Source organism: Podarcis pityusensis (genome assembly GCF_964106645.2).
Source record: "Podarcis pityusensis genome assembly, chromosome: 7".
Lineage (NCBI taxonomy): Eukaryota > Metazoa > Chordata > Lepidosauria > Squamata > Lacertidae > Podarcis > Podarcis pityusensis.
Genome location: NC_138031.1, coordinates 81,076,619 through 81,102,648, shown reverse-complemented (window position 1 = coordinate 81,102,648; position 26,030 = coordinate 81,076,619). Strand labels below are relative to the sequence as shown.

General features: G+C 41.9%; 1 protein-coding gene across 2 annotated transcripts in view; it reads left to right on the top strand.

The window, feature by feature from the left end:
- Positions 1-24,138, top strand: part of LPCAT1 (lysophosphatidylcholine acyltransferase 1) — a 58,962-nt gene extending 34,824 nt beyond the window's left edge. For both annotated transcript variants that reach the window (XM_081014869.1, XM_081014870.1), the window contains exons 10-14: positions 3,214-3,339; positions 5,561-5,714; positions 7,056-7,154; positions 9,751-9,889; positions 11,194-24,138. In XM_081014869.1, the coding sequence (XP_080870995.1) occupies positions 3,214-3,339; positions 5,561-5,714; positions 7,056-7,154; positions 9,751-9,889; positions 11,194-11,360 (685 nt within the window). In that variant the 3' untranslated portion in view covers positions 11,361-24,138. The remainder of the gene's footprint in view (positions 1-3,213; positions 3,340-5,560; positions 5,715-7,055; positions 7,155-9,750; positions 9,890-11,193) is intronic.
- The last annotated feature ends 1,892 nt before the right edge of the window (positions 24,139-26,030 follow it).

The window sequence follows — 26,030 nt, the reverse complement described above, 5'->3', positions numbered from 1 at the left end:
CATTGCAGGGTGAAAAATCATATCAAACCTAACAAAAGCTGACTGCATCACAAGTGTGGCCTGGAATCTGAACCTGTTTTTAGTGGAGAAATTACAACCCCGTCAATGACAAGAAAATCTGTTCCTTCTAAGATCTGACAAGTCCCTACTAGTGTCAACTTTGACTTGTCCGGGTTCATTTTCAGTCTATTAATCCTTAACTACCTGCCCACAACTTCCAAACAGTGATTTTATGGCCAATACAGTAGCTGGATGTTTGGGGAAATTTCCTCACTCCAAAACAGTGGGCGATCTCTCTCAGTGGCTTTATATAGATGACCAACAGGATTGGTGCCAATACTAATCCCTGTAGGACTACATAGACCAATTTTCAAGAGGTGAAAAATCAACATAATTCCCAGCGACCATCCTCTATATCTGACTGGGAAAGAACACCCGAATTTCTAGGGAACCAAACCTATCATTCAAACTGAAAATTGAAGCAGATACATTATGGTTGTAGATTAAGGTGCAGTTTAGAAGTAGCAAGAAAACAATTTAAAGGGATTTGGCTTCTAGGTCCCGAGATATACCCAATGCACTGCCCACCAGAATGCACTGGCTGCTAATAACTGTAACTGAGCATTTTAATTATAGGCAGGTAGCCGTGTTGGTCTGCCGTAGTCGAAACAAAATTAAAAAATCCCTTCCAGGAGCTCCTTAGAGACCAACTACCGTATTTTTCGCTCTATAACACGCAGATTTTTTCTCCTGAAAAGGAAGGGGAAATGTCTGTGCGTGTTATGGAGCGAATGTGTGGTCCCTGGAGCCGAAAAATCAGACAAAAATCAAATCGGGCTTCACGATTGCTGAAACGGAACAAAGAGCAGGGAAAGCCCCTCCCCTCCAGGCAAGCAGAGGGGAAAAGAGGAAGCAGCTGCTTTCCTGCATTCTGCCTCAGGGTCTTACTGCCCACCCACTCTGTTTCGTTGCTGTGTTTGCTGAAACGGAACAAAGAGCAGGGAAAGCCCCTCCCCTCCAGGCAAGCAGAGGGGAAAGCAGAGTGTCTGCTTTCCTCTCTGTGCTTCGGAGGGAACAATGTTTGTGAAGGGAAGAGAGATTACAGGTTCAGCTTAAAATTCTGATTTGACTTCCTGCTTTTTGTTTTTGGGGACACACAGCATTCAAATATGCTTTCTTCAATTTAAAAGGATGAAATCCTTAAACAGTGTTTTGCCTGTAAATTCATGCGATCTGGAAGATTACAGTGTCTGTACCTCTTAAGGGATGGCAAAGCTTAGGTTTCGCTGCTAAATAGTTCTTAATGCAGTTAAAATGCTTTCTTCTGTCAAGGCAATTAAAAAAAATAAATATCAGGCAGCCGGAAAACATGCAGATGGGAGAGAGAGAGAGAGAGAGAGAGCGCTGGCTGGCTTGTGTGGGTGGGTGGGGGGGAACTTTTGCCTTCCTTTCCTCACGTTATAGCCCTCTCCTGCATTCTTAGCCTTCTGTGTTTTTCCTTCCCTCCCCACTTAAAATGTGGTTACAAAGCATGGATCCACATGGATCCTCAGGATCTTTGCATTGGGTCACCCCAAATTCACCATCAGAGCACACAGCATGTCCATGGCTACAGCCTGCCCCCCCAAAATCACGCACCCACTGTTGCCTGGGGCTGCAATGGTGCAAAAACGTGGTTACAAAGCATGGATCCACATGGATCCTCAGGATCTTTGCATTGGGTCAGCCAAAATTCACCATCAGAGCACATAGCATGTCCATGGCTACAGCCTGCCCCCCCAAAATCACGCACCCACTGTTGCCTGGGGCTGCAATGGTGCAAAAACGTGGTTACAAAGCATGGATCCACAGGGATTCTCAGGATTTTTGCATTGGGTCACCCCAAATTCACCATCAGATCACATGTCTGTGGCCACAGCATGAAGCACAAAAATGATACGTCCACTGTTTCATTCAGAATATTTTTTCCCTTGTTTTCCTCCTCTAAAAACGATGTGCGTGTTATGGTCAGGTGCGTGTTATAGAGCGAAAAATACGGTAAGTTTGTTATTGGTATGAGTTTTCGTGTGCATGCACACTTCTTCAGATACCTTCAGATATCTTCTTCAGGTATTCTTCAGGTATCTGAAGAGGTGTGCATGCACATGAAAGCTCAAACCAATAACAAACTTAGTTTGGTCTCTAAGGTGCTACTGAACAATTTAAATACCATATTTTTCGCTCTATAAGACGCACCAGACCATAAGACGTGTTGGATTATGCCGGACAAGAGTGTAAACAGAGGCTAAACATGGAGCCTGGCACACTTCCCATTCGCACCTTGCAAACTGTCCGTGCCGATGCAAAAGTCCTCCTCTGCCTCTTTCTCTTGCCGGTAGCAGAGCAAACACAGCGGTGAGAAGCAAATTGCAGCACGTGTGTAATAATTCAGAGCAGACACAAGGCATTCCTTATCTTCTCTTGCCTTTAATCATGTAGAATAACACCATAAATTCAGACCTGGTGAGAACTGACACATTCTCCCTCTCGCATAGCGTCCCAGAGGCAGACTGAAACACTTAGCGTCAAACCACTCCCTTAAGTGTTTCTAACCACGCCTCAGGAAAGAGACGTCACCAGAACTCTTTAACTCTGTGAGTTCTGAAACCAATAACAAGACGCACCTAGTTTTTGGAGGAGGAAAACAAGGAAAAAAATATTCTGAATCTCAGAACCCAGAACAACAAGAGGGACCGCTGCGCAGTGAAAGCAGCGATCCCTCTTGCTCTTCTGGCTTCTGGGATAGCTGTGCAGCCTGCATTCGCTCCATAAGACGCACACACATTTCCCCTTACTTTTTAGGAGGGAAAAAGTGAGTCTTATAGAGCGAAAAATATGGTACATGTCTGGGGAAAGTTTTTTATAGTGGTTTTAAGATGCATAAACACACATAAATGTACACCAAACAGTTGAGAAACATGCAGGAGGGAAGGTCTAGTGGTTTAAGGGTTTTAGGCAGATTTAAATGCACCCACCCTTTTCTTTGTCTCTTCATCCCCATTTTTAAATTTGAAGTACTCTTGATGAAAGCTACTCTTTCCTTGACTTGCCAGACCACATCGTGAGCTTCGGCATAGTCAAAATGTGGCGTTTAGATTTCATCTGCTTTATAAGGCTGCTGTTATCAATAAAGTGTGACGCTGTTGTGTAAATTCCTGCTTTTTTCCCCTCAAGGGCTTTGGGGGTTCCAGTAACGGACTACACTTTTGAAGATTGCCAGCTAGCTTTGGCTGAAGGACAACTTCGTCTCCCTTCAGACACCTGCCTCTTAGAATTTGCAAAGCTTGTGAGAAGCCTTGGGTGAGCAGGTTGATAAAAGTGTGGAACTGTACGACGGGATGTTTTAATCACTTTGTAACTTTATAAAGCAGTTTTTTTAAAAAAAATGTATTTTAATTATATATTTTCTTGATTTACAAAGGTATGTGCAATGTCTCTCTCTCGTATTTTTTTTCCATGCAACTTTTTTTTTTTTTTTTTACAAATCGGTTTAAAAGCAATTAAAAAAAAAAAAGTCAAGGATCTGGGAGGTTGTGGGGGCAATGTTTTGCAATCTTGCAGGAGCAGACCAGAATCACAGAGGTTTCAAAAGCTTAACAAATTTGACATCTGCCAGTGTTGTGCAAGATCTAGTTATAATAGGCTTCTTGCCACTTAATTCAGTTGAGCATTCCTGGCTTCAGTTGACTGTGGTTCTGATAATTAGGAAAGTCATAATTTGTATTCCTGGGTGAACCTAGCATATTACAACTTATGGTGGAGACAGAAAGGAAGAGCCATCTGTATATCACTTCCCCCTCACCTCAACACAAGTTAGATGCCAGGGTTGTGGTTTGCAGAAATCAGAGTCCGCATTGCTTAAATTTATATTGTTAACAAAAAAACACACCCTTTCAGCTTAACATGTTATATTGGACACTTCCCATGTTCACTCACATTTCAAAATGTCAAGAAGTTACAGCTGTTAAGTCCCCACATCCTTAACAGATGCATTGTTTATGCAGTATTGATATGGTATTGAATCTTACCTTGTTAGATCCAGCTTCATCACTGCCTTGAAGCTTGGTGGTTGTCAGTGGTAGATGAGAATCTGAGATGATGATGATGATATTTTTAAAGGAGGGCTTTTTCTATAACTGCAAATATAAAGTGGGAGCCACTTTTTCCAGTTCGGGATATTGCATTAGAACTTTCCTCTTCTGAAAATTGAATTTATCCAAATGCTCTCCCACGTTGTTTTAGAGCAAAACTGTATAGTCAGATTGTGTGGTACGGAATTCCTGGAACTCTGTCATTCAGAATGAAGAGTGAAGAGATCCATGTCTGAATGATCCACCACAGGAAGAAAAGGTGTAGATTCATTGAATTGTAGAGTTGGAAAGGAAGCTGAGGGTTATCTAATCCACCCCCCTGCAATGTAGGAATCACAACTAAAGCATCTATGACAGATGGCCATCCAGCCTCTGCTTAAAATCCTCCAAGGGAGGAGAGTCGAACTCCTCTCTTGGGAATCATTCCACTGTCAAACAGCTCTTAGTGTCAGGAAGTTCTTCCTTTCTTGTAACTTGAATCCATTGGTTTGGGTCCTAGCCTCTAGAGGAGGAGAAAACAAGCTTGCTCTATGTTGCTCGGTCCCTGCTCCTGCCAACCTAACATGTTTGAAAGCACGTCAAAGTGCAAGTAGATAAATAGGTACCACTCCAGCAGGAAGGTAAACGGCATTTCCATGCGCTGCTCTGGTTCACCAGAAGCAGCTTAGTCATTCTGGCCACATGACCCGGAAGCTGTACGTCGGCTCCCTCGGACAATAAAGCGAGATGAGCACCGCAACCCCAGAGTCGGTCACGACTGGACCTAATGGTCAGGGGTCCCTTTACCTTTACCTTTTATTGTCAGATGGCTTAGGTGGTTGCTCATGAGTAACCAGGCAGGACTCCGACCTGTCTTTTACAGGTTTTATTTAGGTGCAAAACTATTTACATTGCAGAACCCCGAAGTTCATGTCTGCCTCAATCACTAGCAGAATCCGGGAGTGCTTCTTTCCTGGACCTCCCCCAGCATAAAAGTCTCGTTACGCCCAGCCTTTCCCTTCCCTCTTTGCACTTTAGACTTCTGTGCAGGGTGGGCAACGGAATGGGCGTGCTTCCCTCCTGACCAGCTTTGCCAGGAGCGTTGTTGAGGCTCCTACCAGCATCCTCTGGTCCTTTCACTTCTTCCTCATCACCGGAAGAAGAACTGCTTCGCAAGATTGTCGGAGGCTCCCTGTAACACAACTGCCCCTCTGTTTCCCGCCCCTGTTCTGATGGCAGTTCCCTGACAGCTATCATATCTCCTCTCAATCTCCTCTTTACCAGGCTAAAGACATCACACATCAGGGATAAGTTTTTAGCATTAATCTTCTGTTAGTGGATTGCCAGGAAATTACAAACTGCCTGGTTTGTCCTCCTCAACACTCCTGTAAGAAAAAAAGAGAGAGGGTTGTCTACAATTTCAGCCTTGGTTCTTTTCCTCCCATGTTTAGATTAAAGCCAGAGAAGCTTGAAAGAGAGCTTGATGCATATTCAGGAAATACTAAGAGAATGAAAGACAAAAGGGTCAGTCTCAAGGAGTTTGCGGAATACCTAGAAGTCCCGGTTTCTGACACATTAGAAAACATGTTTGCACTTTTTGATGAGGTAAGAAAGATGACAGTCTTGAAATTTCTAAATAACCACTTTTATTATTTGAATTCAGGCCTTGGGCATTCTTTCGTTAGGAATGCAGTTTTCATTTGTGAGTACGGTTAATATAGCTGTAACATAGAAAGTACTTATGAACAATAGTTTCGAAAAAGTGATTACTAAATTCAGAAGATCTTGTGTGCATGCCTTTTGCCTGCTGTGCGAACATTTGTAGTCTGAAATTACGCATCCTATTGGCTGCCGGTCATCATTTTTACCATGGAGAAATGTAGCACAAGGGATACATGGTGACTATGACTTATTTTACAAATTAGACTACAGCTTTCTATATACATACACATATATAGCAAGCATAACGTATTGTTGCATCAAAGAGAGGATACCAAAATGGCAATTGAATTAGTTCTTATCAGTGGACCACCCTGTGCTTCTTCAGACCTCTGCAGTTTGAAGGAGAGAAGGGGTGGCATATGAAAAGCTGTCTCTAAACACCCACATTTCACTATTTGAAAGCCCAGGTCTGTATAGTTAAAGCTATGGTTTTCCCAGTAGTGATGTATGAAAGTGAGAGCTGGACCATAAAGAAGGCTGATCGATGAAGAATTGATGCTTTTGAATTATGGTGCTGGAGGAGACTCTTGAGAGTCCCATGGACTGCAAGAAGATCAAACCTATCCATTCTTAAGGAAATCAGCCCTGAGTACTCACTGGAAGGACAGATCCTGAAGCTGAGACTGAAGTATTGCTTTGGCCACCTCATGAGAAGAGAAGACTCCCTGGAAAAGCCCCTGATGTTGGGAAAGATGGAGGGCACAAGGAGAAGGGGACGACAGAGGACGAGATGGTTGGATAGTGTTCTCGAAGCTACCAGCATGAGTTTGACCAAACTGCGGGAGGCAGTGGGAGACAGGAGTGCCTGGCGTGCTCTGGTCCATGGGGTCACAAAGAGTCGGACACGACTAAATGACTTAACAACAACAAAGGGCTGTTTGATACCCTCGTGGTTCTTTTTGAGGTTTTGACAATCAAGACCTCAAAGGGTTACATTAACTGATAGCACTATGATGCCAGGTGATTGGCAGGTGGGCTCCCTGCCCACCAGGGGTTGGGGAGAGAAAGATCTGGCCAGAAAGGGTTCCTTGTTGTAAAACAACTGAGAAATATAAGATGTTTCAAAAGTTCAGAGGACTTAGTCGCCCCTAGTTTCTTTGTTTAGAAATCTTTGTGCTGAAACCTCCATGTGAGCTCTTTTTATGTATACTTTTCAGAATTTTATTTTCTTCAGTGGGTATTTTCTATGAAACTGGTAATGCAGTTTTGTTTCTTTTTTTACAGAAGGAAGGTGGTCTGATTGACTTAAGAGAATATGTAATCGCTTTGTCAGTAGTCTGCCGGCCATCCAAAACCTTGCAAACGATACAGCTGGCTTTTAAGGCAAGTAGCAGCTTTTATTAAGACGGTTTGTTGAAAGCCATTTTTAAAAACAAAGCCCTTTTTTCCCTTTTCCTTTTTTGGGGGGGCAAAACAGGTCAATTCATTACATTGACCACAACTTCTCTGCATCCCTGGTCATTACTGGCTTTATAAAAGTTCTGTACAGTAGTCAGCATCTAACAGTAGCCATATTCACTCACATGCATTTTGACCCGCAAAACACAGCAGCAATCTGTTGTGCCCTGTTTTGTTTTTTTCCAAATCAGCAAGCAGGAGCATGAGACTGTGCAAATTGCTGCCTACGCAGGCAAATGGGTAAGAAAAAAGTAGCTTGCATGCTCATCACTTGATGAAAGCAGCATCAAGCGACAACTTGTAAATGTGAGTGAGCCATCACATATACAACACCACAGAGACATCCTTTCTGATAATTGTGTTTTATTGTACATTGATGCTTTATTTTATGAACTGTGGCCAAAGAGGGGCTAACAAATGGGGAGTGTCACTTGATGATACCTCAAACTTAATGTTTATCAGGAAAGTTAATTCACATACTCATCTGTGAGTCATTGAGCACTGAGAAATCAAGTGATGTAAGTGAAAGCCAAGGTTTGTGTACCTTTTGAAAGCCCCGGATTTCCTGAGCTCAGTATATCTGAAGACCACCTTTTCCTGCATGAGCAACCCCTTACCCTAAACACATCTGGGGTGATCCTGCTCTGGACGTGGCTAGGTCTTATTTTTATTTCAAAATATTTATGACCTGCCTTTCTGTCCACCAGGACCACCAAGGCAGCTAGCAATACACAATACATTGCCTAACTGGCAAAATGCACAGTTCCCACAGAATAAAAGAGGCAGTAAATCAAAAGAACTCAAGGGCGTATGAGCATATGAGCTCCCCGATGCTCTCTTATCCCTCCAGCACCCAACTCTATTGTGGCATCACACCTGTGGATTGCATTTCCTTATGCTGGCCCACCAGATTATAGCCTCAGCAGAATTTAGGTGACAAATGAAGTCTCCTGTATCCGTTGCAGTGATGATGCATGATTAGTCAGTTTCCTGCAGCAGACCTTGAGAGAATGGGATTTTAACTGGCATTTAGTAACATGGTTGGCCTTTGTATTTTTATGTACTGTAATTCCTTATATTTCCTTGAGTACTACTTTTAGTGGAGAGGCGATTGCATGTTTGATGATGATGATGATGATAATAATAATAATAATAATAATAATAATAATAATAAATTATTTCTACCCCGCCCATCTGGCTGGGTTTCCCCAGCCCCTCTGAGCGGCTTCCAACAAAGTATTAAAATACAGTGGTCTGTTAAACATTAAAAGCTTCCCTAAACAGGGCTGCCTTCAGATGTCTTCTAAAAGTCTGGTAGTTGTTCTTTTCTTTGACATCTGGTGGGAGGATGTTCCACAGGGTGGGTGCCACTACCGAGAAGGCCCTCTGCCTGGTTCCCTCTAACTTGGCTTCTCGCAGACAGGGAACTGCCAGAAGGCCCTAAGCGCTGGACCTCAGTGTCTGGGCAGAACGATGGGAGTGGAGATGCTCCTTGATTTATCTAGAGGCCAATCCCCCACCTTTGCAATACCAGGATGCCTGTTGTTGTTGCTATTATCATTATTGTTTATTCAGTTTCCATCCCGTCCTTCCTCCCAAACGAGCACTACATTTGCACCACTCAAAACAGCTTACAGCAATTAAAATACGGCATCCACAAAAGCAATAATATTAAACAAAGCAGTTTAAAAATAAAAACAGGCACAGCAGATAAAACCCCAAAGATTGCTTGTCCTATATAAAGCATCCTATGTTGGCAAGAAGGGGCTCCAAACAAACCTCAGAGGGCAAGGTATTCCATAGCCTGGGTGTGACCACTAAGTGTGGCCCTTTTTCTCTTTCTTTATCTGTTTCTGAATAAACCAGAGGTAGGTCACAGTGAATGCCCTCTCTGCCAGATCTTAGACATTGGGCAGGCTGGTACAGGAATAGGCGGCCCCTAAGGTATCTAATAGGGACACGGGGGTGGCGCTGTGGGTTAAACCACAGAGCCTAGGGCTTGCCGATCAGAAGGTCGGCAGTTCGAATCCCCGCGACGGGGTGAGCTCCCGTTGCTCGGTCCCTGCTCCTGCCAACCTAGCAGTTCGAAAGCACCTCAAAGTGCAAGTAGATAAATAGCTACTGCTCCGGCGGGAAGATAAACAGCGTTTCCGTGCGCTGCTCTGGTTCGCCAGAAGCGGCTTAGTCATGCTGGCTACTTGACCCGGAAGCTGTACGCCGGCTCCCTCGGCCAGTAAAGCGAGATGAGCGCCGCAACCCCAGAGTCGTCCGTGACGGGACCTAACAGTCAGGGGTTCCTTTACCTTTAATGTATCTAATAAACTGTATCAATAAATGTATTTGCTCTTGGGCTTCAGCAAAATTTGCAAACTCTAAATGGAAAATAAAAGGTGGCGTATCAATCGGCATAGGGAAGTTGGAAGATTTATTTGGCTGGGAGGAAAGTGTCAAACAGAGGCCCTGGGAATGTGTTTCTTTGCTGCTGCTGCAATAACAAATCATACGTTTTAATTTTTCACAGATGTATCAGTCAGAAACTGGAGCTCTAACAGAAGAAGATTTAACTTGCATTTTAAAGACTGCCATGGGTGTTTCAGATCTTAATGTGTCAAACCTATTCAGAGCTATAGATGTCGATGAAAGGGGGGAAATTACATACGGTGAGTTCCGTGCTATGATTTTAGAAAGCCGCAGACAATGGGGAACTTTTGTGTGGTGGCCAGGCATGTCCCACGGAAAAGAGTAGCTGCCTGGGGGCAAGTGTGACAGGTTCCTGGCCATTGTGTTGCATGGGAAGGGCTGTAGCTCAGAGTTTAAGTCCCAGCTTCAAACCCAAGCATTTCCAAGTGGGAATGCCTCTGTCAGAAACCCTGAAAAGCCAGTCAGTACTAGATAGTCTGGGTCAATATGAAACAGCTTCCTGTGCTCATTAATGGGCTTCCTGGAATGTCTGTATATAGGGACGGAATGTCTGTATATTATTTCTTGTTTATGTGCTATACCTTTTCCTCCAGCTTGTATGGTTGGCACCCCCTTCACCCCTTTGATCCTTACAGCAACCCTGAGAGATAGTGCATGGCCCAAAGTAATCCAGAGAGCTTCCAAGCCAAATGGAAATTTGAACTTGGATCAGTCCAGTCCTAGTGCAGCACACTAACGCGTTCCATGCTATGGTTACCAGTAGCTAAAGGTTCCATTCTGTTCTATGATCAGTGACCTTATGCTGCAGTGTTGGGCGCTGTGGTCTAAACCACTGAGCTTCTTGGGCTTGGTGATCGGAAGGTTGGTGGTTCGAATCTGCGTGACAGGGTGAGCTCCCATTGCTCTGTCCCAGCTCCTGCCAGTTTGAAAGCACACCAGTGCAAGTAGATAAATAGCTACACCTGTGGCAAGAAGGTAAACGGCGTTTCCTTGCTCTCAGGCTTCTGTCACGGTGTCCCATTGCACCAGAAGCAATTTAGTCCTTCTGGTCACATGACCCGGAAAGCTGTCTGCGGACAAACGCTGGCTCCCTTGGCCTGAAAGCGAGATGAGCGTCGCAACCCTATAGTGGCCTTTGACTGGACTTAACCATCCAGGGGTCCTTTACCTTTTACCTTTACCTAATGTAATAAACCGACCTGTCAAGAAAAGGCCAACACGAACAAACAAACTATTGCTTAAAGCTCAAGGAGGTGGGGAGGGGAGGAACATAGTGTAGTTCTGCAAATCATTTTGAGTTGTTAGCAAATGTTAGTGTTACTCAGGGAAAACCCATTGAAACTAATGAAAATGACTATCCTGTGTCAGTGGGTCTACTCTAAATATAATTTAATTGGGTTCAACCCTTTGGAAAATGCTCTTAAAGTTTGGCATGGGAGACTTAGTAACTAGTAGTCTACTTAGTACTTTTATTGTCTTGCAGTCTTTCTTGATTTTGTAAGTAAAACACTTAAAATGTATGCTTGCTTTTATTAATTTCTAGAGGATTTCCACAAGTTTGCCGAAATGTATCCAAACTTTGCTGAGGAGTATTTATATCCCGATCAAATGGAGACTGATACCTGTCCTGCTCCTAACGGTTTCTGTACAGACTTCAGCCCAGAAACTACTGAAGACAGAAGAAATCACCTGCAGAAGAAACTGAATTAATGTTAACAATTCCAGCGTCCTCTTCTGGTGAGAGGAGCGTGTCCTGTCTTAGGCTCGTCATAGTCACACAACTATGTAATCTGAAGTATGCGAGGGGTGTGTAAGACAGAGAGGAGTGTGTGTGTGTGTGTGTGTGTGTGTTTGTGAGAGACAGAGAGAGAGAGAAGATTTTGCTGCATTAATGAGCATCTTCGGACTTCCTATTTGGAAGATCTTGGTTTTTTCCATCAGCATCTTGGAAAGTAAAGAATGTAAATGAACTTTTAATTTGTGTACTTAAAAAGAAGATGCTTGCATATTTATATTCCATTGTTTAGTTCCATGTACAAAGTGTCCTACAAAGTGTGCATGTGTAAAGAATACTGTAGCTCCTATGGTGTTAAGTGCACTTCGGTGATTAGTGTTATTCCTGTTTAGGGAATTGTTTGGGTTCAAGTTCCGCTTTCCTTCTTCATGTGAAGACACAACTATTTACTGCTGACTGTGGTCACTGGTCTTCTGAACAAGGCTAGCTCAATTTAGCCCTTTTGTTTTCATTTCAGCAAACAGTTAAAGGAAGAAAAGTATGCAAAAATATTTTTAACTAAGGAATTTTTAAAATTATTTTTCTTGTAAGAGGACTTTTTTGCCATTCAGTTCATGGTAGTATTAAAAATTGGAAGGGTGTGGTTGTTCCGTGGGTTGTGTGCATTCTGTGCTAAAAGCATGAAAACATCTGTACCAAGTAACATAAATTCAAAGAAAACTGAATTCCGAGGTTTATATAAACTAGATAATCTTCCACATTATATATAGTTCTGCTTTTCCTGAATGTGGGCAATGACCAAAACAAATAAATAAATGAGGCAGGTTTGAGAGAGACTGAGGCCCAGTGTGATGTAGTACTTGAGAGTGTTAGCCTAGCGCCAAGGAAGACCTGAGTTTGAATCCTGGCTCAGTCACAAAGCTCACCAGTTTACCTAGGGCCAGTCACACTCTCAGCCACACCTGCCTCACAAGGTTGTTGTCAGAATGAAATGGACCGGAAGGAACCCTTGAGTTCCTTGGAAGAATGGTGGGATACAAATTGCCCCTGACCTCTGGAAAGTCATATTATTCCCACTATAAAAAGCTGCTGAGATTTCATAGCCCAGATACTTTCACTTTTATCTTCACATCTTAAGGGCCAGAAATGTTCGTTTAAAAAAAAAATGAATGCTAAAATTCTCAGGATGCTGAATACTGCCCTAAATTCAAATTTATTTAATTATTGGGTATGAACACAGAATACACACAGCCCTGGCTACATTCCTGCCTTTTCTGTTGTATTTCACTTAGGGTTTTCTAGCAGGGGATAATTAAACAAGGTATATTTTAAACAGCTTCAATGGATTTGGCTTTTTGCACAGAAGCAACACAATGCATAATGGAGACTGAACAGGCATAAAATAAACCATTTTTAACACCAGAAAGCCATCAGTTCTTGTGAACTGCTCTGAGACCTGTGGGTATAGAGAAGTATACAAATTTAATAAATAATAATAAAATAGTCCCTCATAATCACCCACAGATATCATAAGATTTGGTTGTACACGTTTTCAGAAAGAACGCTTGGTAACATCTGACTCCATTTTTTTTTACTATCCCTGCCTTAGTGACTTTTTCATTGCAAGATGCTTTTCAAATCAATGTATTGCCTCAAATGGTCACAAAACCTCATTGTTCTAAAATGTGTTCTCCTACAGTCCACAGTTTTTCTACAGTTAAAAACTGGACATTAAAAAAAAAAGATATGGTATAAATTACTGTATTACATCAGCTTTCTAACCCCCTTTTAATGTATACAGAGATCAAAAAGAAGAGGACAAAGGCACATGGAGGCGTTTTATCTATGAATCTGCTTGCTTCCAAAATGCTGTTGGGATCACATAATTTTGAGCAACTATTTAGGTTGTTATAGGTTTGGAAGATAATTTTTCCCTCCTCAAATCAAGAAGTTGCACACATAGTTTCAATGAGACTTGCCATTATGTCAGTAAACGTTCCACTGGTATTCATCTGAACAGTGATTCTCCGTGGCCTGAGAACGGTCATTGGTTGGGCAATGGCTCCATCTTGGGAACAAAGACAGGAGCGGAACTTCAGAGAAGTAGACAGCTCCCACAATCCAGTTTGCAAACTTGTTTTGTTATCAGAAAATGGCAGAATCCTTGGTCTGCATCAAAGTAGCCTCAAGTTAACAGAGCATTGAAACTTGATCAAAAGTGTATAACCTGAATGGCATTGTGCCCTATCTGAAGAAGAAAAAGAGAAGAAGAGTTTGGATTTGCTATCCCGCTTTATCACTACCCTAAGGAGTCTCAAAGCGGCTAACAATCTCCTTTCCCTTCCTCCCCCACAACAAACACTCTGTGAGGTGAGTGAGACTGAGAGACTTCAGAGAAGTGTGACTAGCCCAAGGTCACCCAGCAGCTGCATGTGGAGGAGCGGGGAATCGAACCCGGTTCACCAGATTACAAGACTACCACTCTTAACCACTACCACTACACCACACTGGCTGAGCAAAGAAGTGGGGGATTTTTGCTTGCTTCTCCTCACTGCAGTACTGCCTGCTTTCTGGACTCCTAAAGCTACATCAAACCACGGGGAAGTGAATCAGCGTTCTTTTGCCACAAAGCAGTCCACCATTTAATTTCCTTTGCCATTGCAAACACACATGCATGCCGAAATTATACAGGTCTAGTTTCAAATGTGTGAGTTTCCTTTTACATCTCATTTATTCACATGTCAATTATGTTGTCTGAGAGTGCAGCATTTATTTTTTTTCTGGCTTTCCAGCAGGAAAAGTCTTTAGGGTTGAAAAGTCTGCTTGATGAAGGCAGGGCACAAAGCACTGGATAGCAAATTGATGCACATTGTCGCTTTCACCAACGACCAGTGGACTTGAACATACTAATCCTAGCATTGCACACCCTATCACTGAAGGCTTGCATCCAACGTAATTGCCACTCCTGGCAGGGAGACCTGTACTTTTGAATCCAGGGTCCACCCAACACATGGCCAGCAGAAGACAGCAAGGAAATGTGCACAGGATCATGTCTGTTATAGGCTGTTGCCCACTGGAACAAGAGAAGTGCTAATTGAAAGCGGTAGTGGTGATGTTTGGCCCAGACTGTGATTTGAGCCACAGGCATTCAGAGGTCAAGGACTTCTTCCAAGAACATTACACCTGCCTTTTTGAAAGAGGCCAGAACCTTGATCTTCAAAATGTAGTCTAGAGAGAGCAACATCATACCTGTGGAGGTTTCAAGAAGCATTCCAAGATGGACCAGCTGTCCAATCAGAGACAAGTGATTCTTGCCTAGGTTTACAAGGAATCCCTGGGTCTCCACCCAAGGAGGAGTCAAAGCCATGTCTCAAAGGGCCCAAGTCACAGTGGTACAGCCGATAAGGAGATTGCCCTGGAAGCAGAGGTGAGCCACCAGGGCAACCATACTCTGTGCGGAGGTCTGAAGTGCTGTAGCCAAGTAGAAAGGAAGGGCCCAGTATTGAAGATGATTCTGGTCAAATGAAAACTACAGGTACTTCCTGTGATTGCAGTGAATGGGGATGTGCAGCTATGTTTCCTGAAATCTATGGGCACTAAGAAATACAGTGTTTGGATACAGTCCTAGGTGGAGGCCAGAGATTGCATCCATAACTTATTGTAAGCGACCCACTGGTTCTGGAACTTGAAATCTAGCAAAGTCATCCAGGACTAGCCATCCTTCTTTGGCAGCAAATGAATATTGAATGGGTGGGGAACCTTATTTGTTCTGAGCCAACATTGGCAGTTGGGTAGGACTTCTCACCTGTCAGTCACGCATCATTATGATGTCACGTAATTGACAGTGTCCTGCCCACTTGTCAAAATTCTTATGCAGGGATTATGGAAGTGACAAACAGGGGGAGGAAGAAAGAATTGTTTAGCAAGCAAAGGCAATGCAGGAGTTTTCCTGAGCTCTGTCTTTGCTTGAAAATCATACTTTTCTCCTCTCCCCCACAGGGGAAGGGGAGAAAGTTGCATTTTGCAGCAAAGACAGGATTGCCGGAGAAGTATTCAGCTGCAACAGGGATGAGGGGAGAAAGAAACTGTGTGAGAGAAAAACCTAAATTGCACCAGAAAAGATAGAAAGAAAGCCACAGGTAGCTGGGGAGGAAATAAAGAGACAAGATAATGAAGAAAGGAAGAAGAAACCAATGAATTATAATCCTGAGGAGAGCAAATGAATGGGAGCTCTAAGGAACACGTCCTGCTTCAACAAAGGTCGGAGCAAACAGGATTGTTAGAGGTGCCTGCTTCTACGAAGTTCTTGCTCCTACTGTTCCCCACCAGATGGAACTGTTTCCCAAGCTGTGATCTTCTCAGGCCATGGAAGAATCTCCTGGCTTTTCATTGATCCGTCTTATTTCCCACAAAGCTTCTCACTCTCTGATCTTGCCTTTCATATGCTTGACTGCACATCCAGCTGCCACATATTTCCTCATCCTCCACTCTGGGTGCTTCCAGACTAGGGTTAACTCTAGAATTGCCTCTTTTTGCCCACTCGCTTTTTATCAGGCACCTGCCATTAAAATGCCCGTGCTACCTTTTCTGTACTTATTCCATTTCCCTTTTCGGAGCTCACAAAATCCCAACTTTTGGAGGGGAAGGAGCAAAACAGCAGAGCAATCTCCAGCCTTAGAATACCTTCGTTTTTTATTAAATTTGTATACCGCCCTTCCTCCATAGATCTCAGAGCAGTTCACAGTATAAAAATTACAAGATTAAAACACAATGCTACTCTTCCATCCATTTCAAGAGCTGTAGATTTGACATGTGCAGTTAGGTTACCATCACATCACATGGGCACACCTTCAGTGTTACTTTTCCAGTTGGTGCCATTTTAGCAACATGGGTTGCTGTTTTTTACTCTTTTATGTTGATGCAGTCTTTTGCTTTCAAGCATTTTAATGCATTCGTAAATTGTGTGTTTAGGTCCATTGTTACAACTCCTCTAAGAAGGCTGTTGTGATGTTCACAGTTGTGGACAGAACATAGCAGGGTACAGACATAGAACCGTAGAATTCTAGAGGTGGAAGGGACCCTTAGGATCATCTAGTCCAACCCCCTGAAATACAGGAATATGCAACTGTCCCATACGGGGCTCGAACCTGCGACCTTGGTGTTATCAGCACCATGCTCTAACCAGCTGAGCTATCCATGCAAACCCCTTAAAGTGTAGGAACCTAGGGGCAATGCTGCATGTAGAAAAGCAGTGATTGAACCATGCTAAAAGTAAACACTAGCGGTATGAAAGCTCCCATTGTGCCGTGTAATTTCTGACTAATACACAACATGCACCATATGAAATGCTATGGGAGAATGCCCCTTGCCTGTGAATGACTAGAGCAGATACTTGTCTTCTCTTGATGGCAATACCATGAAGAATAGAGACATTGTCGTCGTATTTTTAAAAGATTAATTTCATTCTGAAGAGCTATCAGACTTCTGGTTTATTTACATGCCTGCTCAATTCAGAGACTTAATTTTCCTATTCATTGTGGGCAGAGATAACAGAGCCTATACGAAGCCTGAACATTGTGCGAATGGCCCTATTGAAGCTGGTGGGGTGGTGTATTTCAAAATTGGGACCAAAGAACCAAGGACACTTTTGTTGTCGTTAAGAGCTGTTATGATCACTTCAGTCCAGCTGCTGCTCGTGGGAACAGCTTTCGATACATTTCAGCTTGTTTGTGGGATAATGACCATAATATAGAGTCCTACTTCAGTAACTTAAGTGTCAACAGCATTTTTATACTGCCTACTGTCATTTAAATGAATTTTAATGTGGGGATATTTTTTTCATAACTTTCAGAAGCATAAAGGTTTTTACATAGAGTAACGCCAGGAGCTGTTGTGCTATCAAGTTAGGTGTTTTTTTGTTTCGTTTTGTTTCGTTTCGCTATTGATCCTCTTCTGAAGAATTGCTTTAACCTCAGCAATCTCCAGGTCTTGCAAGGCGTGTGGAGAAGTAGGTGCTGTAAAGAACAAGAACAAAACAACCTTGTAATCCTCCTCATGGAATGCCTTTAGAAGTTTCACAGGTAAATTCCATATAGAGTCTGGAATGTGTAGTATCTTTTATCTGAAAATTAGGTGGGTAAGATGGGATTAGGAAAAAGGCAGACGAAGGCTATTTTCTATAGGTTCCCTATGCTATTAGCCCTGGAATGATGCCTATTCTCCCGTCTTTCCCACTTTGCCAAATTTATATAGGAATATGACGGCATGTGTAATCATTTGCGTAAATTTATCTTCGTACGATCTCAGCCAACGTGTTTCATGTGAATTTGGGTCAAGTGAGTTGCATTAGATCCCACTTCTTGAATTTGAAGGATTAGATTGCAGTGCTCGATACTCCCATTGTTCAAGGTGCATTTTGCAAAAGGGAATTTCATTAGCGCAAAAAGTTTATGAGCTCTGGGTGCACGCACCTGAGATTTCAGATTAAAACTGCAGAGTGGAATGAAAGGAAGACCTTTTTCTGCCTCTCCATTTCCAGCTACTCTCTGAAAACTGTAGAAGAGACTTTCTTAAGAATATTAGGGAGGTGGGCAGGGGAAGGAATAGACCATGTGAAAAGCGAACATAATATTTTAGCTGCAGTTCATTCATTTTCAGCTTTGTATTCTTGTTATTAAAAAGTGCACCTAGACATTCCGCTGTTGCACCCATAACCTAGGTTTATGGTGCCATTGAGCTCCTAGCTTTCATATCTCAGTTTCTAACACTGTTAGATTGCCTCCTGAAAGCAACAGGTTTTAGAAAAAAAACCTGGTTTTAGAACCAGGTTTTAGAAAAAACCCTCAGAGTTCCAGCTACCCTGAGAGTGGCGGGGTGATTCCTTGCTAATAGTGTTCTCTGAAGTGTCCATCCTTAGGTAGCCAAATTAGCACCATCCAAGCACAAGATGGGAGGGTTGCAGAAATAAAAGCAACAGGAACCTAAAGTAGGATGTAGCATCCTTAGTGTCTACAGAATGCTCTGCATTTGTGGCGGAACAGAAAATTGGGGTGGGTAGGATGGAGTTTAGGAAAGGGTGTCAGTGGCAGAAACCCTGAAAAGGAACATTCCATCCTGCAATGTTTTTTCGGAGGTCCAGCTCATAGTTTAAAACTCTGTAATAAGCTGCCAGTGCCATTCTTCAGCAACACCCTTTATCTCATTCCTTCGCCCTCCCTCCCAAATCTCCTGTTAGCTTCCCTAGGTTCTCTCCTCCAAAGGTTTGCTGGTTAAGCTGTTGGGTTTTTTCCTTTGTCTCTGGTTTAGTTTTTAAAAGCACCAAGGCTCAGGCTTGCCTGGGAGCCACCCATTCTGATTGGGAAGGTTGTTGCCTTCATACCTTGGGTGAGATCTGGTTACGCTTGCTTTCTTTATCACTGTATTCCTTCAAATGTCTGTCTTTGAACAAAAGCTCTCAAAGCTGATACCTGGTAAGCTCTGGCTAAAATTAAGCAGAGCCCAGAGAAAGAGCCTTTGGGTTAAACAGTGAGGGGCTGACATGGTAAAAAAGGCATTTTGCAGGGAAGTTACAAGTTGGAATATTTTGTGTGTCAAGGGTCTGCTGTACATATTTAGCAGGTTTGCTTGCGATGCTTAAACCATGGTCTAGCACTTTGTGCATGAGCCTGGGCAAGCCTAAACAAAGTCTCAAGCTCTCATCTTTCCTCTTCCTCTCACACGGCTGGGAAAACTTCTGCTGCTGCTTTCAGTGTTCTGGTGCGCCATGATGTATGACCCAAGAGCCATGATTGAAAGGAAACTCTGGATAAGTTAAGCCAGCTAGCATCATAAAGCATGGTTTGAAGTTAACTTGGCTTTAAACCACAATTCCCAGTTCAAGCATAACAACAAGCCAGCAATTGTGGAAACGAAACTAAGCATGGCAAAAGTTCTATTGCTTGAGCCAGGAAGAGGGCTGAGCTTGTGAACCAATGTGCATAGTGCTAATTGCAACTTAGTTTTTGGCTTTCTGTTTTAAAAGGGCACAAACTTAGATAGCTGGAGCTTTGTTTAGGTTGTGTGGTCATGCAGTCCTGATCTGTCCAACCTTGGCAGGTACAAGTTTAACAGTGGAATAGAATTTCTTGGCTCCTTTTGAGGCATCAGAAGAGCTTCCAAGTGTGGCTTACATTTAAAAACACTCCTTTCCATGCAAAGCTATAGTGAAATGGTAACTGAGACACAACTGATCATGTTTGCATAGCATCATTTATTCTTTAAAAAAAAAGCCCATATAACAAGTGTACAACATGACTACTTCTTCATGTGTTATATGTTTCCCCCATGATCAAAGGGTAGTCCTAATAAATTACTACTTTGTAGTAGCACAGAAGACTCACTGTATCTGGAGTCAGAGGCATTCAAATATGGGAAGTTAAGGTAAAATTGTGCAATACAGCTGTCTGCAAAATTAACTTGAGGCCTAACTTTCTGTAATTTTATTGATGAAATCACCAGTGTGGTTTATCAAAGGAATCTCAGTGTGCCTCACATATTCTTTTATTTCAGATTGGGGGGAAAATCGATAGGGACAAATAATTAGATGGATAAGGCAAAATATGTTGCATCAACATTTTCCAATTATCACAACTGAATTATCTAATTACAAGGTTATAGTGCAAAGTTACTGTGGCATTAATTTCTCAAACATGACAATATCTATTTTACTTCTCTGTATTAAACATAGTTGTTGTAAGAACACTTTACTTTCAGATCAAATCCATTATCAGATGCTTCCCCACACAAGCCTCTTGCTAAGAACATTATCAAACCAATTGAGGTAAACAAATTTAGGGAAGATTATCTCACAAAATGGAAGGATTAAACTGCTTCCACTGCCCTTGCCTTCCTGCTATTTAATTAGAGGCTTGCTGCTTAAGGCAATAAATGTTCAGATAAAAGTGTGTCAGTGGCAGTTTGTGACGACAAACTTCAGTACTTCAGAACAGGGAGAAGTAATAGTTTCTCAACATTTCTAAAAGGGCAAAACCAGTCTAGGATGAATTTCAGAATTTGGATTTGACTTTTGCTCTCTGATTTAGAAGCTAGTTGCTTTTCAGACAATCAAAGCTGATAGGCATTGACTCTCATTGTGGTTTCTCATCATTGTCAATCAATAAAATCTGCAGAAAATGGATTCCTTCCTTTCAAAACAAATGAGCAAGGATAAAACTTTTAAAATATCTGTTGGCTTCTATTTTGAACTAGCAGTTTCTGGTTCAAAATAGAAATGTTTCCCATGCTAAAGAACTCAATTGGTTTTTAAAAAAAACATATTTCTGTACTTAAAACAAATGTAAATATAGGGTTTCTGTCCACTGAGCTCATTGCAACCCTTTTATTGAGGTCTTCTTCATTTACGCATCTTTTGGGTCCTGACATTTAAATATTATGGACCTCATCATGGACCTCTTACAGGCCCCTACTGACCTGTATGGCTTTTACACATTTTGCCCCCCTGAATAACCACTACTTCTGGTGTGAACAGTAATTGTCTATGCAAGATTAATTTGAACCATAGTGGAATTGTCACAGATCAGCACCAATTTGTGTTCTGAAGAAGCTATCCCGCCTCCTAGTTAAGAGTTTCAAATATACTTAGTTCAGCAGCTTTCTCCTCTTGTAAGGGTTTGACATTGAGCTTTTTACATGGTAAAGTTTTCTTGATGTCCTGCATTTTTTGCTCCTCCGGGTCATATGAACTCATGAACCACCCCCACATGAAACTTTTCATGATGGATCATCTGTAGTCTTTAGAAGTCTTTAAAAGATAGAAATTTCTGGAGGAAAGGTTGTGTAGAATCTGTCACAAGGATACCCTCGCCGCCTCTCAAAAATTCAGAGAAGTGGGGAGTATTTTAATACTTGGCTTAGTGCATAAACTGATCTTTTAGCAGCATGCACAATGCATTTTTGAAGTGGCTACGACATGGTCTCTGGTCATTCCTATCTAACCTTTCTTTTCAAAATTTGGTAATGAAGTTCAGCAGTGCTTTTGGCACCAGCAAGCCACTATAAGCTTCTCAAGTGTCTTGACTATTTGACTTTAATGGCTCTAATATCACATTGCAGCACTGACACCAAGGGCCAAGTCTAGAGAGTGATTGGGAATCCTGAGCTCATATTGTGGGTTGTAAGGCATCCATCTTGAATCTCTTTTCTCAGACACTGCTTTTATTCCGAGTCTACCTCCTTTTCTGTAGGCATCTTGTGTTCTCAATTTTACTGTTGCTGAAAATGCGGAGGAAAATACCTCTGCTAAAATAAAAATGTGGCGCCTCATCTTTAAGCCTGTAAAGGTTCAAGGACTCAAGTGATGTTTAGAAACTGTTCAGGATCCAAATAACCTCATTACTAGTTCCACATTTATCCAGTGGCCTCTGGACTCGTGTTTCTTAGGCAGCAGTTTCTACCCGCCTCATGCCGTCTGACAAATTGCTTTTGAAATTTAGAGTTTGTGATATGATATTAGTTAGGGTGGGAGTCTTCTGTGCATAGGGAACAAGTAATAAATTTAAGTCACAGCCATAATTTCGTTTTTCAAAAAGCATCTAATGTAGAACTGGGACCAAAACTGAATCAAACAATGTCCATGCTGACAAACTGCTAGAAAACAAAATATCTGACTTTACAAGTCATTTCAAAAAGTGACATGTATATTTTTAATTCCTATCAAACATGAAAAATGTATTTCGGGTGATGAAAGTGTAAGAGTAAAAATCTTGAAAGCTCTTAATATACATATTTTCCACATATCTCACCTTATACTGTGAAAATCAATCTGTACACTTCGTGAAGAGCAGAAGTATAAATAAGCCAGCATTAAGTTTGAACTTTCTAATTAAAAAAATGGGAGAACAAATATTCTTGTATAGATAAGATTTCACAAGTAATAGGATACATTTAAGATGTCAGATTGCTGTAGCTGGTGAAACGTTTTTGTGTTCTGTTTACATCGACTACTGTTGTTTCTATGATTATTTTTAGGGGAGTAAAAGCGTTTTAAAGTAATAATTGTTATACCTTAGAACTTTAATATGTAACTAGCTCCTCTTAAACAAGCTCTGAAATTCATAATTTAAGGGCCAAGGTAACTACATTTGTGGTCCTACACATCTACTAGCTTTGTATGAAGTACTTTATAACTTAAAAGTTACAGCAGTTTATTAAACTATCTCCAAGATTGTTGCAGTGGGGTCATTTTCTATATCTTTTTGTATCTCCTGATATCTGCATAGCCATTATGGACAAAAATTATTTTGAGGGGGGGCTTCAAAACATTGAACCATTATTTGATGTTTTTAAACCTTTTAAAATTATTGTGAATACAAAATCAAACTATAGCGTCCTGTTTATATATATTGTCTAGCATTACTACATTTGTGATATTATTATTTTTAACATAATTAAGTTTGGAGAAAAAATACTAGTCTCTTGAACAGGTCAGTTTGGAGACTGCTTTGCTACTGTGATATCCAATGTGGACCACTGCCTAAAGGTGGGGGGGGAACGGGACTCTAATTGGACCAATAACCTTTGCTGATATGACAGTACCTTTATCCTATCTGTGCTATTTGATGAGAAAATTAATGTGTTTGACTTTAGTAGCAATTGAATCCGCACTGTGGTCTAAACCACTGAGCCTCTTGGGCTTGCCAATCAGAAGGTCGGCGCTTCGAATCCCCGCAATGGGGTGAGCTCCCGTTGCTCGGTCCCTGCTCCTGTCAACCTAGCAGTTCGAAAGCACGTCAAAGTGCAAGTAGATAAATAGGTACCGCTCCGGCGGGAAGGTAAACGGTGTTTCTGTGTGCTGCTCTGGTTTGTCAGAAGCAGCTTAGTCATGCTGGCCACATGACCCGGAAGCTGTCTGCAGACAAACGCCGGCTCCCTCGGCCTATAGAGCGAGATGAGCGCCGCAACCCCAGAGTCGTCTGTGACTGGACCGAACAGTCAGGGGTACCTTTACCTTTACTTTACTTAAAATCAGCGATATACATTCCATGGCAATCAGTGCTACTGAATCAAGTTTTTCTGTGTTTAAAGAGAGATAAAATAACTCTGGGGGCAGTTTTCTAATGCTGTATCTTTGCGTATTACGCATGATGTATTGTACTGATTCAAGCTAAGAATCCTGGAACCAACATTTCTGATACAGAAGTACCTTTTCCACTTGAGTTTCTGTTGTGTACATGTACAAAGGCAATTGTTTCCATGATAAAATAAATGGGATTAACCATAGTTCAAACAAGAACATACTTTGCCTAGCTGGATCTACAGTCACTTGTTACGTCAGCAAATAAATGCTTTCGATGAGGACAGTATATCAGCTGTTACATCAACACAATGATGTCATGTAGCCATTGCACTGGATTGAAGTGGAAGCATAGACATTTATCAGTGCTGAAACGTTTCATTTCATTGTCTACTGAAATCATCTTTCAAAGAATGTTACTTTTTTGTACAATGTCTCAAGTTTATATAGTCTGACTGTACCTGATATCAGTACTATTCACCAATTTCCTAAAGGAAATACCTCACTTTGAGCAATCTCTCTTTTTGTAACTGTCAAGTGAGTGGAATTCTGTGTCTTCGTTACTGATTGTAAAGTGCTATAAACTGAACCAAGCCAAGGAACAAAATAATAATGGCTTTTAATGGTTTACCGTTATGAGACATGCTGATTTCCTTAAAATAAATCTGGTGTTTGTTTTTAAACATTAGGAAAGTGTCTTATTTCAAGATTTTGTCTGTGCACTATAGAATCACTGCTCATTTTGCCTGCTTGGGTTTTGTCGTACCCCCCCCCCCCCCTTCTGACTGGCTTTCTGTAAGCTGAATTTTTAATATGGAGAAAAATTAAAAGAACAGGGGCCAAGCAAAGTATTTGGCTTTCATTAGTATTTTTATGTTGTAGTGGGATGTCTTTTTAAGTGGGCCACATAAAAAATGAGAAAATGGGTAGTAGTCTATTGGTCTATTCTGAATATCGCTTAGTTGACATTAACGGGCCTAACTTAGTTGTGTTTATTAATTTAAATGGGTCTACTTTGAGTAAAATTTAGTGGCCTACCACCCTATGTATGGGGCGCTATTATACATTTGGTAGGATTCTCATTGTTCCACATAAAAGGGGAAAGGGAGACACAAGTTAAATCGTGAAGACGTATGTTTCTGATCTCAAGATCACAACACAATCTGCTGGTTTATTTTAGAGCACATGCACCCTGTCCAAATTTGCAGCAGAAACTGCTAAATAGGGGAGGGGGTACTTATTGGAGGAGAAATGATCAGTTTATATAGATTCATTTGTACAAACTAGGCATGAGTTCTTGCAAGGGAACACAAAGATGGACCCTGGTTCTAAGCTGCCAAAAATATTTCTTCATCCACGAACAACCTAAAACCAATGCTTTTTTCTTTAAAAAATGTTTAGGGGTACTCTCATTTTGACCAAGATCACCAGTTCAAATTGGAAAAAATAAAGACAGTAAATGGACAAAAGTACAAAGATTCACAGAATGTTTAGGGGAATGCGTACCCCTGTGTCCCCCCAGGGGGGAAAAAAAGCACTGCCTAAAACTGTTCAGAAAATTGCAATGTCCATTCCTGCAACAGCCACTGGAATGTTCCCTGGATCGCTTTTACCATGGCAATAGCACTGCGTGCCATTTGAAGAGCAGTGCAGTTTTGCACAATTAGGACAGAAAAGCAACACTGCAATAACCATGTGACCAACTTATATAGGAATATACTTTATTTAGATGACATGGGGTACACAGAAAAATCATTACGCTTCCATAAAACAGGTGCCAGAATATTGGGATTGTGGATGCCTGTCTTCATTTCAACAGAAGCAGCAGTATTTCAACTTGCTGGTGCCACTACACACTGGGTCTTCCTTTGCATATAAACTAAACAGATGGAGATAGCCAAGTGGGAAATGAAGTTATGCAAGCGACTGAATTTTTGGACGATTGCTGCAGGTGCACATCAAAGCCTGTCTTTGTACTCTAAAAACTTGCTTTGAAACAAGCAAACCTCATTTGAGATGTCATCGATTTTTTAAGGTCACTGGATTTGGCAGCCCATGCTATATGTATATATATATATATATATATATATATATATCCTCTCCAGTCACTCAAGAACCCGTAACTGGGAAATCGCATCCGAGGCAAGCCTTCCAACATGCATTGAAAAATCAGTTCCATCAGACGCCAAGATGCGCATGGGCTTAACTTTGTCCACAGACACACAGGTGGAAAGGGAAGAAATAACACCTGGTGCGACCTAATCCTCTCACCCCCCCCATGGGCGAGCATTTAATGCTTCTTGTTGTTTAGTCGTGTCCGACTCTTCGTGACCCCATGGACCAGAGCACGCCAGGCACTCCTGTCTTCCACTGCCTCCCGCAGTTTGGTCAAACTCATGCTGGTAGCTTCAAGAACACTATCCAACCATCTTGTCCTCTGTCATCCCCTTCTCCTTGCGCCCTCCATCTTTCCCAACATCAGGGTCTTTTCCAGGGAGTCTTCTCTTCTCATGAGGTGGCCAAAGTATTGGAGTCTCAGCTTCAGGATCTGTCCTTCCAGTGAGCACTCAGGGCT